This window comes from Calliphora vicina, chromosome 2 (genome assembly GCF_958450345.1).
Source record: "Calliphora vicina chromosome 2, idCalVici1.1, whole genome shotgun sequence".
In the NCBI taxonomy this organism is placed as follows: domain Eukaryota; kingdom Metazoa; phylum Arthropoda; class Insecta; order Diptera; family Calliphoridae; genus Calliphora; species Calliphora vicina.
In genome coordinates this window covers 108,744,047-108,764,330 of record NC_088781.1, presented here as the reverse complement: position 1 = coordinate 108,764,330, position 20,284 = coordinate 108,744,047, and the positions used below count along the sequence as shown (strand labels likewise).

Genomic DNA, 20,284 nt, shown 5'->3' with positions numbered 1-20,284 from the left:
AATGTCCAATGTGAAATGAGCTGTGTGTCCATATCATCGAATTCAGGCCAATGTAGTTCTCATAAAAATATGGACCGATGACTCCCCCAGCCCATAATCCACACCAAACAGTGACTTTTTCAGGATGAATTGGATGCTTTTGGATCTCATATGGATTTGTATCGTCCCAAATTCTACAATTTTGTTTGTTGACATACACATTCAACCAGAAATTGGCCTCAGCGTAAAATGGGCGAAGATCGCGGAACGTTGCTCGTGATGATGATTTGGCAAAACAATTTAGGAAATTACAGCCATAGATGTAGCTTCAAAAATATGGCCGCTATCAACTGTCAAAGTTCTAAAGTCCATATTGGAAGACCCTTTATTTCCACGGAGAGCCATGTTGCTATCAAAATACTATGAAAAGGCTTCGGTTCTTAGTATTTATAATCCTCCTTACTTTCTCGCAATTTCCTAGAAAGTAAATAGGAGGATTCGTGTAGAAATTATGTGGAAATCCCCAGACACTGTATCATCATCATGTGAAACAAAGTGTATTCCCCATTATTGTCGAAATTACAATACTTACCTTAAAATGAGTCTATTTAACGAAGCTTACACATTTTTTATACTGTTATACACAAGGTTTTCTGTAGTAAATACTGTTTTACTCAAGATTTTCTATAACTTAAGATTTTGTATAGAAAATACTATAAAAATACTGTAACACACAAGATTTTCTATAAAAATACTGTTATACACAAGATTTTCTATAAAAATACTGTTATACACAAGATTTTCTATAGAAAATACTGTTATACACAAGATTTTCTATAGAAAATACTGTTTTACTCAAGATTTTCTATAAAAATACTGTTATACACAAGATTTTCTATAGAAAATACTGTTATACACAATATTTTCTATAGAAAATACTGTTATACACAAGATTTTCTATAGAAAATACTGTTATACACAAGATTTTCTATAGAAAATACTGTTATACACAAGATTTTCTATAGAAAATACTGTTATACACAAGATTTTCTATAGAAAATACTGTTATACACAAGATTTTCTATAGAAAATACTGTTATACACAAGATTTTCTATAGAAAATACTGTTGTACACAAGATTTTCTATAGAAAATACTGTTATACACAATATTTTCTATAGAAAATACTGTTATACACAATATTTTCTATAGAAAATACTGTTATACACAAGATTTTCTATAGAAAATGCTGTTATACACAAGATTTTCTATAGAAAATACTGTTATACACAAGATTTTCTATAGAAAATACTGTTATACACAAGATTTTCTATAGAAAATACTGTTATACACAAGATTTTCTATAGAAAATACTGTTATACACAAGATTTTCTATAGAAAATACTGTTATACACAAGATTTTCTATAGAAAATACTGTTATACACAAGATTTTCTATAGAAAATACTGTTATACACAAGATTTTCTATAGAAAATACTGTTATACACAAGATTTTCTATAGAAAATACTGTTATACACAAGATTTTCTATAGAAAATACTGTTGTACACAAGATTTTCTATAGAAAATACTGTTATACACAATATTTTCTATAGAAAATACTGTTATACACAAGATTTTCTATAGAAAATACTGTTATACACAAGATTTTCTATAGAAAATACTGTTATACACAAGATTTTCTATAGAAAATACTGTTATACACAAGATTTTCTATAGAAAATACTGTTATACACAAGATTTTCTATAGAAAATACTGTTATACACTAGATTTTCTATAGAAAATACTGTTATGCACAAGATTTTCTGTAGAAAATACTATTATACATATAATACCCAAAGACTTTCTATAGAAAATACAGTTAAACACTCTGGTTGTGTACATCTCATATTCAAATAGAAGTCTTTAAATTTTCTACAACTCGAAGCACCTTATTTACCTTCAAAAATCTTACAAATCCTCTAAAGGAGTGTGATTTTGTAAAAATTTAGTACAAATATTAAAAGTTACCACATTCAACTATTCGAATACTAAACACGCAATATGTAACCGGCCACCTGTAAGCTGTAAACATTGTTTAAATATCTACTTACAAGTACGAACATTTCATTTGTGGTCAACTACGAGAGTGTGATTTTAACACTTTTGCTAAATATTTATTATAAAATGTTGTGTTGTTTTTATTAATAATACTGGCACAATAATAAAAAATATCAACAAAATAATCGTGTTTAAGCCCTTAACACAATTGTAAAACAGCAAGTTATTTTTTGTTTAATAATTGATATCTAAATAATGAAAACCTATTCCAACAAATATGAAAAAAAAGCGAAAAAAATAATATTGTAATTTAATTTATTATGCATTTAATTAAATAACTATAATTTTGTAACTCTCTAATAGACTGCATATTTTTAGATAATCAAATTTAATAAACAATTTTTAGTTTTAGTTTTTTGTGTTTCACTTGCTTTTTCAAATCAAATTCAAATTATTTTATAATGCATTTATGTTTATAACTGTATGAATTTTAATATTAATGCTTTTATTACCCATTTTTATTATTATGCACATAGTTAAGTTTATTTTAACTTTGTTGCTAATGTTTTTAGTTGAAATTTTCATTTAATTTAATTGTATTTTTATTACTTACACGTTCTGCTCTGGCCAAGTTTTTTTAAAGCAAAAATCTAAATTTTGCTGCAAGTATTTGATTTATTTTGTTGTCACAACATAAACAAATTAGTTTGTTAGTTGTGTAATGTAATAATTTTATTAAAATTACAATGTTTTCAACATTTAATTTAACACTAGGTAATAAGTTGCATTGTTCACATCATATAAACTAATAAAATTGTAGTAAATTTATGGGAATTATGATAAATATTCATGCAAAGAAGTATTAAATTTTTATTTAATCCTTTTATTTCAAAAGTTTAATGGATTTTCTTTAGAATATACCTTAAATTAATTTTCAGCATAGTCTTCTTAAAGTTTACTACTTTTGATAAAGTACGACTTGTCAATGACTTCATAATAGGCCTCATTTCCAATGTCTATTGGAAGTCCACGTACTTTAAAATGTAATTTATTTTGTACAATCTAGTCGTTCCCCAATATGGCTAATTGTGAGGTTCTGCACGATTTTATAATCAAATTTCTGGTCTCATTCTTAAATTATTAAACGGTATTTATACCCTAAACCACCATAGTGGGGAAATACTGTTTTTAGTATACCAATCTGACCAGATTAAGCAATATCCGTCCGTCTGTCCGTCCATGTAAACCTTGTAATCAAACTACAGATCGCAATTTCAAAGATAATTCGACAAAATTTTGTACAAGCTTTCCTATTATGCCGAGGATGGAGCCTATTGAATTTGGTTAGTATCGGTCCATTATTTCTCCTAACCCCCATACGATTGCCCTATCTGAAAATAGTTAAGCTCTCATAAATATCTTATTTAGATTTTATATAAGCCTAACTCTCACCACCAAATTTTGTGATGATCGGTCCATAATTAGTCATAGCTCCCATAAAGGCCCACATTCGAGAATCACTTTAAACAGCATAAATCTCTTAAAAATGTTGGAATTCCAATAAGATTTAACACAAATAAGTTTAACACAAATAAGTATATATACAAAAGTCATTTCACCAAATTTTGTAACGATCGGTCCATAATTAGTCATAGCTCCCATATAAGACCCACTGTCGATAATCATTTTAACGAGTATAGATTTTAGAGTGTCCAAAAAAACGGTTTCCGTTTTAAACGAAAAGGTGTGTTTTTGAAAAAACCGGTTTTGATTTTTATCTTTTAAAAAAACCGATTATCTGGTTTTGGTTTTTGTCTTCAAAAAAGCGAATAACCGGTTTATATTAATTATACCCTTCACCTTCGTGAGAAGGGTATGTATAAGTTTGTCATTCCGTTTGTAATTTCTACATTTTTCATTTCCGACCCTATAAAGTATATATATTCTGGATCCTTGTAGATAGCGGAGTCGATTAAGCCATGTCCGTCTGTCTGTCTGTTGAAATCAATTTTCTGAAGACCCCAGATATCTTCGGGATCCAAATCTTCAATAATTCTGTCAGACATGCTTTCGAGAAGTTTGCTATTTAAAATCAGCAAAATCGGTCCACAAATGGCTGAGATATGAGGAAAAACCAAGACAACCTCGATTTTTGACCTATATCTGGATTACTAAGACATTAATATAGACAATATGGATTTCTAATGATAGATATTTCAAAGACATTTGCAACGACGTATATAAGACCATAGTAAGTTGGACCTACAATGGGTCACAAAAAAAAAATTAAAAAACATAAAAAAAATTTTTAAAATTTAAAAAAAAATTAAAAATTTAAAAAAAAAAATTTTGAAAAATTTTAAATAACAATCGAAAAAATTTTTTTTCCAAAAAATGAAAAAAACAAATGGAAAAAAAATTTAATTTTATTTACCTAAAAATATTTAAAATTTGTAAGTATAATTTGGTGAAGGGTATATAAGATTCGGCACAGCCGAATATAGCACTCTTACTTGTTTTTTATTCAATACTAGCTGAACCCGGTCCGCGTTGCTGGCCTTTAGAATACATCTGTTTTATATTGCATCTCGATTTTAATATACAGTGTCGGTAAAAGTCGGTAATCTAACCTTCAATGTTAATACATGTGGTGGCATTTCGGCTGGTTCCAATGAATTCAAAAATTAAGTAGGACAATTGACGACTTGTTTTTCGTTCATTACTGAGTCAATCGATTTGTATTATATTGTTTCGCCAGACACTTTCAATTGTATTTGGTCATCGAGCTTGTTAACATCATAATTTTTTGATTAAAAGTAGATTTCATATGGAAATTTCTTATTCAAGCACCTAATATGCAAGAGTAAACAAAATTTATCACAGACCGAAAATCAAAAATCTGACTATACAAGAAGATTCCGTGAAAATGTTATCAAAATCGTTCCAGCCATTTTGAGTACACACATCCATTTTTATGAAATATATAGCATTAGCGGTATAATGTAAAAATTGGATTTTTACACGCCCCTCCGCCCACAGATCGAATATTAAAAATCTGACTATACAGTGCTACCCGCTGGGCTATTCTGAAGATTCCCTGAAAATTTCATCAAAATCGGTGGAGCGGTTTTTTATATATATAGATGGCATTAGCGGTATAATGTAAACATTTGATTTTGCCACACCATCCGCCCACACAACGAAAATCAAAAATCTGACTTTAGAGTGTTACCCGCTAGGCTATTCTGAAGATTCCCTGAAAATTTCATTAAAATCGGTCCAGCTGTTTTTGAGTTCATTCGGAACATACATCCATTTTTATATATATAGATGAAAAATGTTTGTATGAGAAAATTCAAAAATCTTTACGAAATCACCGAATGGACCTAATGTAGTATTTTAGGTGTCCAAACCCATATTCAGAAAATTTCCTTTCCAATGATACCAGTTTGTAGCTAATCGGTTGGATAGTCTCAGAGTCTATAACGGACATAGGTAGAAACATTTTTTGTATTTTATATATATAGATAGATAGATAAATAAAAAATACGCCAATTTCAAATTTTTGAATTCTTAAGGCAATTATTTTAAATATTTTACGAAATATTGTCAAATACTACAATTTTCTATAAAATAAATCAATATTTTTAAAAATTGTATCAAAGTTTTCCAAAAATATGTTTTAATGAGCTTTTGAAAATATATTTCATTAAAACCGGTTAACAGTCTTACAAAAACCGGGTTTTAAAAAAACCAAAATGTTAAAGAAAACCGAAACCGGTCGAGTTTACAAAAATTAAAAAACCGGTTTCGGTTTTGGATACTCTAATATTCAAATAAAATTCAACACAAAAAAGTTTCATATATAAAGAAGGCATGTCTTCTAATTTTAAAAGAAAACTGTTCCTCTTGATGTAGGGTATTATATGGTAGGGCTTGACCGACTATACTTTCTTACTTGTTTTAATTAATTTTTTGTTGCTTACATTTCTTTGCAGACCTCAGTCCATTCACACACGGAAATTGGTCCAGTTAGACGAAAAAGTATTTTAATAAATGCCGTAGGTCATGATAATGAATCAGATCATGGTTCACAATGCAGTTATGGTAAGTTAAAAATACAGATTACAATTAATATTTTTTTATAAAACGATTGAAAAAGCTAAAGCCATTTATGAACCCATGACCACTATATTTTTCAATTATTAATATACACTAAGTGACAGGAATTTCGGGTAATCTGCGTCAGCCTCCATGATTGCATTGCGAAATGAAAGTAGAAGTTTGTTCCATATTAAGTGTTAGGGGCTCCAGAATTTGGCCTTTTCTTCTTTATGAGAGAAAATTTCAAATAAAATAATCCTTATTCGATCAAATTACGAGTACTTATTGTACTTACTGTACTTACTTATAGATATTTTAATTGAATTCAACGACCAAATAGTTGCATTAGATATAATAAAATCATCAATAATGGCACTCAATATATCCCAAATATCGTCGTATTCAGATTCTGAAACGCAAACAGCAAATTTATTTTAAAATTTTTTATGAAAATCACTCAATTTTCAAAACAAATTTTGAGTATTTTTCATAGAAAATTTGTAAAATTGTTTCTGAATTAGGGGTAAATGTATTTTAAAGTCTAACCCACTCTCCTGTCAAAAACCTAAATGGTGAGAATGTATAATTTTAAGTAATTTTTTTATTTGAGTTTTTTTCTAGTTTCCGCTCTATGTATATTTCTCTATGTAACCCCTTGATTCAGAAACACAAAACGAAAACAACTTTTAAATTTTGTATAAAAAAAACCGTCTAAAATTATTTGAAAGCTAAGGGCATAGAGAAAACACATAGAGCGGAAACTCTCATGTCAAAGACCTAACTCAGTTGTCAAAAACCTAAGTGGTGGGAATGTATTAGTAAACAAAACTATGTGAAAACAAAAACAACACTCGTATGTGTAACTTTTTTGAGTAATTTTTTTGTTTGAGTTTTTTTCGAGTTCCCGCTCTATGTTCTCTATGGCTAAGGGTCTGATTCAGAATCACGACGGAAAAATAATTTTCAGTGTTTTTAATACAATAATTTGAAAAATATTTTCCGGTCGTGTTGCTGAATTAGTCCCTAAGTGATTTTTATACACATTATTAAAATAAAGGCCTGATTTAGAAATACGACAGGAAAACCATTTTCAAATGCTCGGGACTATATACAATTGTTATATGATCCTTATACACAATTTAATGCAAAAGCGTGAGAAGTAAAACTTGGCTCATTTAAGCGGACCTACTCCCCCTAGAATTTGGCTAATTTAAATTATTAGATTTTTATGTAAATTTATGTTTATATTTATTTATATTTGTAAGAGATTTATGCGTATTTAAGTGATTTTCGGAAGTGGTATTTATATGCAGACTAAGGTCAAATATGGACCGATACATAGAATAGCTGTTTGCTTCATTTTGCGTAGATACCGCTATTATATAGGTATTTATGTACCACAGAGGCATATTTCGGAAAGACATTTGTATGTGGGCCCGGAGAAATCAAAGACCGATTCTTGCCATTTTCAAAATAGCTTAGCTATTTATTAAAAACTCAATTCATATTATGGCAAAAACAGACAGACGGAAAATTTTTATAAGGACCCAGTATATATACTGTTTTGGTTAGATGACCAATAGTTCGATATGTTATAAACGGAATGACAAACTGAATATAGGCCCTATATTTGTGGTGGTGGGTATAAAAATTTGGATTTGAAATAGGCATGAATTTTTATTATATTTTTAGTATGAAGCTATTGCGTTAACGATATTATAAAATTTCTATATTTTTTATATTTAAATGGGCAAATGAAATATTATGTTTAATTGGATTTTTTATTCAAGATTTAATTTTTTTGCAAAATATACAAAACTCGAAACTTCAAATAAAATGTGCAATCTCTCAACGTTATCAGATTTTGCTAAAATTTTTAGCAATTACTTTTTACATGACGGAGAAAAATTGTAGGCCTTATTTTAACTGTTTTATAAAGTAACTGGTGCTGGGTACCTTAAAGTCGAACTTGATCAACAATACTTTCTTATTTCTCTCCATTTCTCACATTCATTCGGTGTGCCAGGGGTACTCTCAACAAATGTTGTGCGTACCACTGACTAAGTAATATTATTTATTGTACTTTAACATCATAAACAAATTTTATTTACAAAGAAAAAACCTATTGTGCTTTTTGAAAAGAAAACGTTGTAAAATTTCAATTGCGACAATATTTTGTGTCACGCCCAAATGAAATTTAATAAACGCCGTGTCTGTAGACAAATTTACAAAATAAACCATTTAAAAGGCAGATAATTTATAAACACCTTATTTAATAGCAGAAATAAATCCATAAATTTTGTACCGTCTACAAATTAAGACGCTCGAATTTTATAGCGCTCAAAATTTTTACAAATAAAACGTTTCAATAAGGCCATACAAATAAGGGCGTAGACAAGTCAGGGAATTGGAGGAGGAAATTATTTTTATTTATTTAAATGTTACAATTTCAAATTATAAACGAACAGAGTAAAGCTGGGGTTCCGCATACACCGTAATCTCCCAAAAACGAAATTCCATACAGTTGAACCGTCGTTTCAAAAATCAGCAACGAAAATCGGGAACGAAACGGCACCGATCAGTAACGAAAAACCTGTCATTTGGGGCCGGAACGAAAACAACTTCAAGTAGGTTGTATTTTTCTCTTTCAAATTTAAAGAAAATCAAAATGAATAAAAAAAATAAATTTTCTTTATTGGAAGAGAAAAAAATAATAGATTTTGTCAAAAAATAATAAAATTCTATTTAATGTGCGACATCCAAAAAATAATTTCGTTTCTGTTTTATGCCGCAACGCACCCAACTGAAACGAAAACAATTCAGAAACGAGACGATGACGAACACCAACGTTTTTCAGTTTAATTTTTCGTTATCGGCGCCGATTACGGTGTATGCGGAAACCCAGCTTAAGGAAGAAAATAAGCCCGTTAAAGTGATACGGACCAAAGACTCTGAACAAGATAAGCAAGATTCAAAGTACCGATATAGTTATACTTTGCTCCCAAGTATCAAATTCTTACTTCATAATAATACCGTTGCCAAAATCCATAGTTAGCCGACGAGAGCCGAATCATTTATCTTGTCGGATTGTATTCATTAGCTAGTCATAGCCAATATGTTGTAGTTAGCCAACGAGAGCTGAAGAATTTATGCCCTCGGATTGCATCCATAGCTATATTTGCCGACTGAGAACCGAAGCATTTATCTTGCCGGATTGTATTCATTAGGTAGCCTTTACTAAAAACCATAGAGCCGACGAGTTTATCTCCTAGGATTGCACCCGCAGTCTTGATTTTCCCATAATAAGTCGTTAGCCGACCGAGAGCCGCAGCGTTTATCTCATCGAATCCTCTATTCGAATAGAACCTGGAAAGACTAGGATACAAAAACTGCATCACAAAAGGATGAATTTATTGGGGACAATTTATTGATTTTACATTCGTTCTTATTAAAAAATATAGCTTTTTCCCAAGGAATTTTTTATTTTTGCCTTTTCTCAGGACCCTGATGTGATTTAATGATGCGGACCAAAGACTGTGGCAGGAATTGAACCCACAACCTCCTAATAAAAGTACTAGAATTCTAAAACTTTATATAACGGGGCACTTTTAGGGCAATTTAGTGATATTTCCTTTGCTTTGAGAATTTGTTGTCCTACTATACTGACTGCCCTCATGACCCTGAAATGATTTAATGCTTGTAACCAACACTACCCAGTACAAGGAGTTCTTCTTTTTCCCTTATTTTTACAACATTTATTTTTTAAATATAATTTATGATACTTGAAGATTATTTAGGTTTTATGTTATTGTTGTGGCGTGTGGTTTTATTTTATTTATTTTCGGTTAAAATACTTCTAATAGAAATCTGTCGTATTAGAGACTTACTGACTGACTGACTGACATGTGATTTAGTGAACAAACAAGCCCAACACGTAAGCACAATAATTTACAATCTATTAACTTTATTTGAGGCAATTTAAATTGTAAGATATTATTTATTTGTTGATTAAACCAACAAAATATTAAGTGTAGCTCTATACATTGTATAGGTAGGTAGTTGGTTAGTCGTGGATAATCTATGAATTATTTGTGGGTAATTGATTTATTTTTACGACTAATTTTGCCATGTGTTTAATGAAAATGAAATATGTTTGTATGCGGCATTAAATCATTTAGTCCATATGACAGATTTTTTCAAAAGTCTACAGCTATTATATGGTTTAGTACCAGTAATCATAAACTTATAAATAATTTTTGGAGTTTTTTTATGGCTTGTTTTGTGTATGAGTTTTTTTTATTTATGGATGGTACAAAATGAATTGTTTTATAACTGTATAGTTTGAAATCCATCAATCATTTTATAAATATCAAACAAAATAAAAAAATATTGAAAGATTAACTAAATTATACAGATGTTTTTTTTAATACCAAATGGGTCATTATTCAAAATATAATTAACCAGGCATTTTTTATTGCACCAAAAAAGCAGGGAATGTTAATGGAAGAGGAGTTAGGTTTACAGTTGTTACATCAGAAATGTTAAATTGATCCATAGGTTATGCTGTTTATCCACCTATGATTTGTAATTCTATGTAGTAATCAAGTTCAAGAAATGTTTAACTTTAAAATAAGTAAACGAAGTAAATTTCCCTTACAGTTTGGAGCCAGTATGTTTGTCATTATTGGGATCTAGGATAGACGTCCAACCTATGAGCGTCTTTCTTGATATAATGTAAAAGGAATACTTTCTTCTTATCTTGTATGTGGGACACATATCAGCAACTTAAAGGTCTATCGTTAAGCTCTTCCTATATTTAAATTTAAATAAAACAAAATGTGAGAGACATCATCGAAATGTTTTATACGTTTGAAATTCCTATCGATGCCATTATGTATGGAATATAACATTGTGTAAAATTTGACAGAGTCAAATTGCTCGATCTCGGTGGACAGTTCACATCACCTTCACGTGAGATGACCATGCCCTCAATCTCTCGTACAGAATGTGCAACGTGCATGAGCTGTTTAGCGTGTAGCACCGTGCGGTTGAAACCACATGTCGTTGGTGTCCATATCATTCAATTCAGGCCAAAAGAAGTTTGTAATCATTGACCGGTGATGGCCTAGGCAACGCCGCGATGCATCGCACAGTGGGTCGAATCGCATCCAAAGAGACGCTTAACTCAGGCAATAGTGTTGGATTTTTTTTATATATTTTTTTTAAAGAGTATGCCTTATTAAGTAAAAAAAATAGCAAAAATTTTAAATAAAAAATTTTATAAAAAAAATTTTAACAAAAGAAAAAATTTTCATGTCCTTTTAAAAAGTTTTTAAAACTGATGTCTTCCGATCGGGACGAAATTTGCACCAAGTTAGTTAGTCCTATTTAATAGTAATTTAGACACAATTTTTCAACAAGATCGGTCAAGAACTCTCTGAGTTAGAGGGGTTCCAAATTTGACACTTTGACAAAACAGGTGTTTTTTTCTCATCCCGAGTTACCTCAAGGCCTCAAAGTGACAAAGATACACCTCCTCTATAGCCATGGGTAATTTTATTAAAATCCGACAATAGGTTTAGAATTTACAAATTTATTTCCATTTTTTATTTTCCGCCACAGTGCAGCTCAAGTCTTTTAATAAAATCTTAATTTAAAGAAACCCTTTATACCCTACACCACCATAGTGGGGAGGGTATAATGCGTTTGTGCAGATGTTTGTAACGCCCAAAAATAATAGTCTAACATCCACCTTAAAGTATACCGATCGACTTAGAATCACTTTCTGAGTAGATTAAACGATGTCCGTCCGTCTGGATGGTCGGCTGGCTGTCCATGTAAATCTTGTGCGCAGAGTACAGGTCACATTTGGACTTTATCGGTCATAAATGTTTAATTTATATATGTATCTCCACAAACTGCGCTCCAAATAAGTTTTATACATACAAAATTCATGTCACCAAATTTTGTTACGATCAGTCCATAATTAGTCATAGCTCCCATATAAGGCCCACTTCCGAAGATCACTCAAAAATATATATTATTGAAATTTTAAAACAAAAATGTTTTTGCTATTTTACTTAGTGTAGGGTATTATATGGTCGGGCTTGACCGACCAAACTTTCTTACTTGTTTATTATATAGTTTAAAAACAAACAACTACAAAACTTATTTAGTTATTATCCATCAAAAATTAAAAATACTCTAAATTTGGAACATTTAGAAAAAAAACAAAAATACTTTTACAAAAAAAAATCCAAATAAAAGATTCTTATTCATATACTCAAATGCCTGAAGTTGATGGTTACATCATAAAAAGTTAGCTTTTAAATGTTTTAAACAAAAAAAAATATTTTAATTGTGTTTAATTTCAAACTTTGACAGTATACTGCAGAAAAAGTATGCAACCTAAAATAACGATTTTAGCTATTCTTGATGTAGAATTTTGTCTACTTTTACCCGTTACCAAATTTCATAAATAAATATTAATTCTAAAATATCAATTAAGCGCCCCTTTGGACATGATTCAACCCAAAGTGCGTCGATCTCAAAGAAATATGGACGCCATTCCAAAATCCACCAGTGATTTTTTCGAGATACATTTGACGATCTTTGATCTTAAGTAGATTGGTATCGTCCCAAATTCGTAAAATGGGCGAAGCGCACGAAACGTTTCCCGAACAGAAAACACATGATAAAACAATTTTATCATTTTCACGTGTTGTTGAAGTCTATATCTGTCCATGGCGATTTGGCAAAACGAATTGAATAAATGACAGCCAATGTGACAGATGTAGCTTCAACAGAATGGCCGCTATCAACTGTCAAATTTCGAAAGTCCCTATTGGATGACCCTTTAATTCTCTTACATACATTTTCCCTGTTTTGTAAATCCAATATTTTACAAAGATTAACCTTTTGCTTATGAATGTTATTTGGAGACTTATTAGTTATTTGGATTTATAAATTGATCAATTTCAATTTAGAAATTGAAATAATTCAAATTAAAATTGCGAACATTTCAAATGAAGTTGAAATTTTTTAAATGAAATTGAGAAACATTTATAGAAATTACTTTAAATTTACTCTTTTCATCTTAATTTGTAATAGAAATTCTCAATTTAATTCTATTAGAATTTAATTCTATTAGAAGATTCTCAATTGCAATTTGAAATACTGAAATTCATTTGAAATTTTTTTACTTCAAATGAAAAACGATATATACTACGTTTATACGTAGCCTATTCGCAAATAAAAATTATTTGCAATTAACTAACTCACTGTTTATATTTCACATTAGTTAGGGAATGTAATTATTTGGTAGCTCTTTTATTGAATAAAATATGATACATTTTTTATTTTTTTAAATGTAAAAATTATAGAATCAAAAATTCTTGTCCGTCTTGTAATCCAATTAATTCAAAAACGCAATGAAATATTTAAAAAACGTCTTAATAAACTAAAAGCGTTAAAACATATGGCAATGCTTAATATCTTATTTGCGAATAGTGTCGTTAATCAGGAATTGTTTTCGTGAGTTAGCTATTCGCAAATAAAAAATTAATTCACTGTTTATGCGGCATTTTTTTTTAATTGCAATATTTTTATTTGCGAATAAGCCGTGCGTATAAACGTAGTAATAGTTGTGCTGTCAAACGGATTCTTCAATAAACTTCATAATATTGTTTCTTAACGATTTCCTATTTGATTCCCTAAGATATTTCAAGTTTGTCATAATTAAAATTTTTCGTCTCCAATTCGACTAAATGCAGGACATTTGCACAGGCGTTTCGGTTTCTTCCTCACACGCTCTACTGATCCTATTGCTAGTCTTCAACTCTGTATGCCCAGTTAACACAATATATTGTATCCTGAGTGTTGATCTATTTATGTTTAGAATATCATTTGTTCTCTTCAGGTTTGGGTTTTCCCATAGGTATCGGTCATTCTGCCAGAGTTCTGACATACTCATCTATCGCACATTCTATTAGTTAATTTGTATACTTTGGGAAGAGTTTGGTGTTTTCCAGGGTGATACATGATTTTGGATTGCTTGTCCGCCGTGTCGTTCTCAATAATGATTGACAATTTGAGAACTTAGCCGCATTTTCAAAAATTCTGGAGGATATTCTCTTTTTAAGCATGCAGAGTCTGTTCTCATAGAACCGCGACTTCAGTAAACCCCAGCTGAAGATGTGTATAGTGGTCAAATCATGACAGTGGTCGGCCAAATTTATTGTAATAATGTATAAACATTCGTGTTGTGTACATCTGAATAGTCTGCCCCTGGAGGTTATGAATGCCGACCACTGATTTAAAGCACTGGTTGTATGTTGTAAACAACATTGAAATAGCAAAGCTTTGAAAAACCATATTCTCATTATCTCATTCTGAGATTTTCTGAAGACTCTGATTAAGCGTATAATTAAAGGTTTGGCACACTGAACCGACATATAAGCTTAAATAAATAGTGAGATCTGTCTGTCACCTGCAAAAGAATAGATATTTTTGAATGTTTAAAATAAAGAACTGAAGAACTAAATTGATAAGATCACTTTTACAACATCTCGTATTATTTGAGTCTAGAAAAAACACGACATAAATCGAGAGAAATTATTACGAGCACCAAGAGCAATAGGTTTCCAAAAAAGTTCAACATGATAGAAGAACTAATTATAAATATCTGAAGCACAACTTTGCTTTTGACAAAATAGTTAAGGAAATGACTACAAACTTTCAATTGGACTCCAAATATTTACAAGATAGTATCAGGAGATTTATTTATATTGAGAAGAGAATAAAGTTGCCATAGTTACTGATTCTCTTTCATGATTGGGCACTAATTAATTACTCTCTGGTACTGTGACAGATATTTTAATGAATCGGTCAGATTTGCTAGTTTTTAAAAAATTCTTTAAACATACATATGTATATGATTTGGTGAAAATATGCTGTTTACAAGAGGTATTATTCAACGGAAGATTTCTACTAAGAGCCTAAATTACTTATCAATAAATTATTTGTATTATATTGATTGAGATAGGACAGACTTCGGGTTACTTTGTGGATAGTGAATCATTATACTGCGTAATTAGGGGCCATCAGCTAAGAACTGATTCCACGTAAACATAAAATAGTGATCTGCCAAAAAATCTAACACTTATTCTTATGACTTTCTACGTCATCCACTACTTCCATTAGTGAAAACCCCTTGTCAGGTAAAAAAAAAACGCTTGAATGAAGGTTTTTTATTGACTTTGATCAAAGTGATACGCCATTTGGTCTGACGTTATGGAAAGATTATAAACACGAGATTCACGAAATCAACATATGAAAATCTATTTATTCGACTATTAGTTATCAAATTTTCACACTCGCACATGAATTGTTATAGTATCTCTAATTTGAAAAAAAAAAAAATATTTAATTAACTTTTTCGCGCTTCTTAATATTTGTTATTATATGTATTGCCAAAAATTGACGTAAATATTATTAAGATTATAATTTATTTTTCTTGTATGGCTCTTAACAAATATTTAATCACTAATTGCAAATGTTAACAAAAAACAAAAATGCGACAAAACAATCGATATTATTGAGAAAAGAAAACATATACTTAATAAATTGAAATATTTATTTAAAAAAAAAATGTGAATTTTATCTCACCTTTTAGATAAACAACTCAGAGCCACTGAGCCTACAATTATTTAACCCACATTTTATTGTATCATAGTTATGGAAAATTTTGATATCTTGTAGCGAGATATTATTGTATTATCAATTTGTTAAACTATTTATAGTTTTGGGATTTATTTTTCACATACAAATACTATGAGTACGTCATGAAGGTTGTAATCTGAAATCTGTTTAAATTGTTTAAGTATTTGAAACATAAGCATTAAATTAATTGAAGTACGTTTTCAATAACAATTTAAAAATGTTTATAATATTTAAATTATCACAGCTAAACTTTGGAATCGTATAAATTCCAAATTGCAGCAACATTAGTTTTAAAACTAACAAATTAAACTCCAGTATTTTAATCGTTGATCAACCTATTAAGTTACGATCACATTTGACAAAATAAATGCAAACACTTTAAACAATTATGTGTCTTTTTTCCGGCAAATTTATGATTGCTACGTTTGAAAATGTCTTAAAATTATGGTTGACTATTTTTTAACTATGTCTTAAGATTAGCCGTCTTTCAGTTTTTTTGGCCAAGGTTGAATATTATTTTGGTTTCGGCACATCATATTATTAAGATCTACAAAGCTGCCGTTCTATCCAGGATGATATTCGCTCTGGCACTCTTCAATTTAAATAATAAAAGCTCTTTCAAGAGCGACTTCCAAAAATTTGACAGTTGATATCGGCCATATTGTTGGTAGCAGCCATATCTGTCTAATTGGCTGTCATTTATTTAGTTTGTTTTGCCAAATCATGGACGGATATAGGATTCAACACGTGCAAATGATAAAATTGATTTATCAAAATGAGTATTCTATTCGGGCAACGTTCCGCGTGCGTAGCCTATTTCTGGGTGATTAGGTAAGTCAACAAACAAAATTGTCGAATTTGGGACAATACCAATCCACATGAGATCTAACAGCGTCCAGTGCATCCCGAAAAAGTCACTGTTTGGTGTGGATTTTGGGCTGTCGGCGTCATCGTGCCATATTTTTTGAAGAAAAACGTTGGCTAAACAAGCGCTTTAGGTCGATGATTAACAACAATGTGAACTGTCCACCCAGATCGTGCAATTTGATCCCGTTAGACTTTTTCTTGTGGGGTTTTCGTAAGTCGCAAGTATATGTGAATAAGCCACAAATCACAGGGATCCTCAAGGCTATCGGTCAAATTCAGTATTTTTTATGCGCCAAAGTCATGGACAATTGGAAATTCTGATGGACGTTTGACATATGTACATAATGCCATCGATAGGCCTTCCAACCAAATAAAAATATCGATGATATCTCACATACACTTTGTTTTATTTAAATTCAAAGATAGAAGGCCTTAATGAACATTTGGAAATGGCTCATAACGAATGTGTCGGTTACCCGCAGAAGATAGGTATTGATAGAAATACAAAAATTCAACGGGAAGACTCGATTGTAGGATGATTTGACATTCTCATAGTTCATAGTAAAATAATTTTGCAATTCGATTGTATGAAACAATCCAGAGTTTTGTTTATAGAACATGATTTTACGTCCGTCCTACATTTGATATTATAATCAAATACTATGAGGAACACGATTTCCTACCAGGAACAAGGATATAAATTAGAGGTTCCTCAACATTCTTGTTGGCATATTAAGACTTTTTGTATTGACATGGATATATCGTCATTTAATTTGTTAACGTCTGATGTTTGGATACAACACCATCATTCATTCTACCGCTCCTTGGTCGATCATCGAATACCTGTGATCCTTCATTACTGGGTTATATCTAAATGTAAACAAAAACATTACAACATCTATTCTCAAGAGATTCATACATAGCATCATCTTAATGTGATCCTCATACATTAACCTCCCAAATTTTGTGTTTCAGATGGGTAATTTGAGTGTCAGAAACGCAAACATCATTGATTATATTATTATATTATACCATAATTTTGTATGCTCAAATTAAATCTGACTGAAGTTCTTATAAAGGTAAAATCATTGTTGCATTATCTCTCTTGGATTGTTCATACTTTATTGAAGCCTTATTACCAACATAGTATCCCACCTCGATGGTCTAACCAACTGTTCTGGTTACCATGAATCGGATACTCATCCTCATTGTTTTAATTATTAGAATATACCTGAATTAAACCATAACTGTTTGTTGCTTTATTTATCTTTGGTCTCCTCAGTTAAGCTTCGATCATCAAACTTGTAGGCGCAAATAAGATCTTACTGAAGTGCTTAAAGAGATCCAATCATCATTGCCACTGATCCTCATTCAACAATCCGCTAATTTCACTTATAAGCAATATTTTCAATGCGATCTGACGCTGCACGTATGCGAGACTATTTTCAATAATATTTCATATTTCTCCAGTACTGTGAACATTAGAAATATTCTTAAAATCATTGAATTATAAACACTTAAATAGGTTCAATCAACGTTTCCATTGATCCCAATTTCATGTACAACCAATACTTGTTTTATATCGACCGAATGCTGAATTTACGCGAAACTTTTATCAACAATATTTCTTACTTCCTTAGTACTGAGTACATAAGAGGGGTTCGTAAGATCATTGAATTATAAGCACAAATGAAATCTGAGTGAAGTTTTTAAATAGGGTTAACCATCGTTTCCACTGATCCTAATGTCACGCACAAACAATATTTGTTTTATATCGACTTGATACTGAATTTACGCGAAACTTTTATCAACAATATTTCTTACTTCCTTAGTACTATGAATATTAAGATCTTTGAAGAATTACTTCTGAAATCTCTGAAAGCTCAGATTAAATCTGAACTTGCTGCACCTCTTTAATAGGTTTAGTAATCGTTTGCAACGATCCTCATTTAAATTAACTTGCAAGCCATATGTTTTAAACGATGTGATGCTGCATGGACGCGAGACTTTTGTCAATAATATTCCTTACTTCCTCAGTACTGTGAACATTATGATGTTTCGTAAGATCATTAAGAAGCAGTGCGTAAAATCTCTGAGGAAATAAAAGTATACTTATGTACCTTAATTTGGTTAGTAAGGTACTACTTATGATGGCATGTTAAGAATTGAACTATCATCCTTCGACATTTATTCAATATAAACTTGTTCACTTTCGTGAACAACGATCTTTAATTGTAAATTGTTGGCAATATTGAGATTATGAAGAAAATTAAATGTAAAATTATATAATGCCAAAAATTAAGTTGTCAGTTCTACCAAACTATGATAAATGTTTTAATCATAGAGAAAACACATAGAGCGGAAACTCTCCTGTCAAAGACCTAACTTAGTTGTCAAAAACCTAAGTGGTGAGAATGTATTAGTAAAAAAAACTATGTAAAAACAAAAACAACACTCGTATGTGTAACTTTTTTGAGTAATTTTTTTGTTTGAGTTTTTTTCGAGTTTCCGCTCTATGTTCTCTATGGTTTTAATGTTGACACTAGTTGCTTGAGAAATTTCCGATTCGCTCTTCGCCGCTTCGTTCTTGTGATTTAACACCGTTGTACTATTTTCTCTGGTGTCATTTAAAAGACCGAATTTACGTAAACAAATCCCAAACAAGTGATGCTCTGAAATATGAATATGAAATCCGCAGATTGTAAATAAATACCACTAAAATATTGTAATACGGAAATATCACAAGGTTTTCTTTCTATTCAGAGCCTGCTAAGTTTGACATTATATTAATTTGACTTGATGTATGAAAAATACAGACTGTATCATTAAATTCTTTATGTGGTCCACAGGGACTTGAGATTTCCATTAAGTACTGTATTTTAAATACATACATATTTACATGAATTAACATTTAATTTCAATTTACCTTTTAATTCAAATCATCTCTCTTTTCTCCTCTTCCATTTCCAGACAACAGACCCTATAGAATTTCAGCACTAGATACTCTCAATGCTAAAATTTCCCAACAGCAGATGTCATCTGTGGGCACCAACAGCATAGAAGAATCCTGGCTGTATACATTCTGCTTCAAATGTCGCGGCGAAGAAAACACCCCCTCATGGGAGCCACCACACTGGCAAAAGTTATGCCCCTACCCATTGTGTCCATCATTTAGACAATTTGCCCGCCTCTTGGTGCTTATTCTAATAGGAGTGCTGTTATGGATAACAGCATATGTGATTATAGGAGATTCAGCTGCCCCTGGTGGTCAGCTATTCGGTTTAGTGGTGTTGGCAGTGGCGGCGAATTTTGGTGGTTATTTGATATCGCTAACAACGTTGCCACGTTTGATTGGTATGTTGCTGGTCGGCATATTGTTTCAGGTGAGTTTGGGACTACTTTGTTTTCAATATTTAAGTTGTCGTCGTACTATTCAGTTTTATAGGTTTTAGTCTGAATTTTAAAACGTTTTCGTAAATTAATATAAACCTGCAAATTTGACAAATAAGGAAAGAGAGCATCTAAATCTGTTTAGGAAAATATTCAGACTTAAA

At 30.8% G+C, this 20,284-nt stretch overlaps 1 protein-coding gene across 2 annotated transcripts in view; it reads left to right on the top strand.

The window, feature by feature from the left end:
• Positions 1-20,284, top strand: part of Nha1 (Na[+]/H[+] hydrogen antiporter 1) — a 59,983-nt gene that overhangs the window by 37,081 nt on the left and 2,618 nt on the right. For both annotated transcript variants that reach the window (XM_065499712.1, XM_065499711.1), the window contains exons 3-4: positions 6,038-6,146; positions 19,701-20,113. In XM_065499712.1, coding sequence (XP_065355784.1) covers positions 6,038-6,146; positions 19,701-20,113 — 522 coding nt within the window. The remainder of the gene's footprint in view (positions 1-6,037; positions 6,147-19,700; positions 20,114-20,284) is intronic.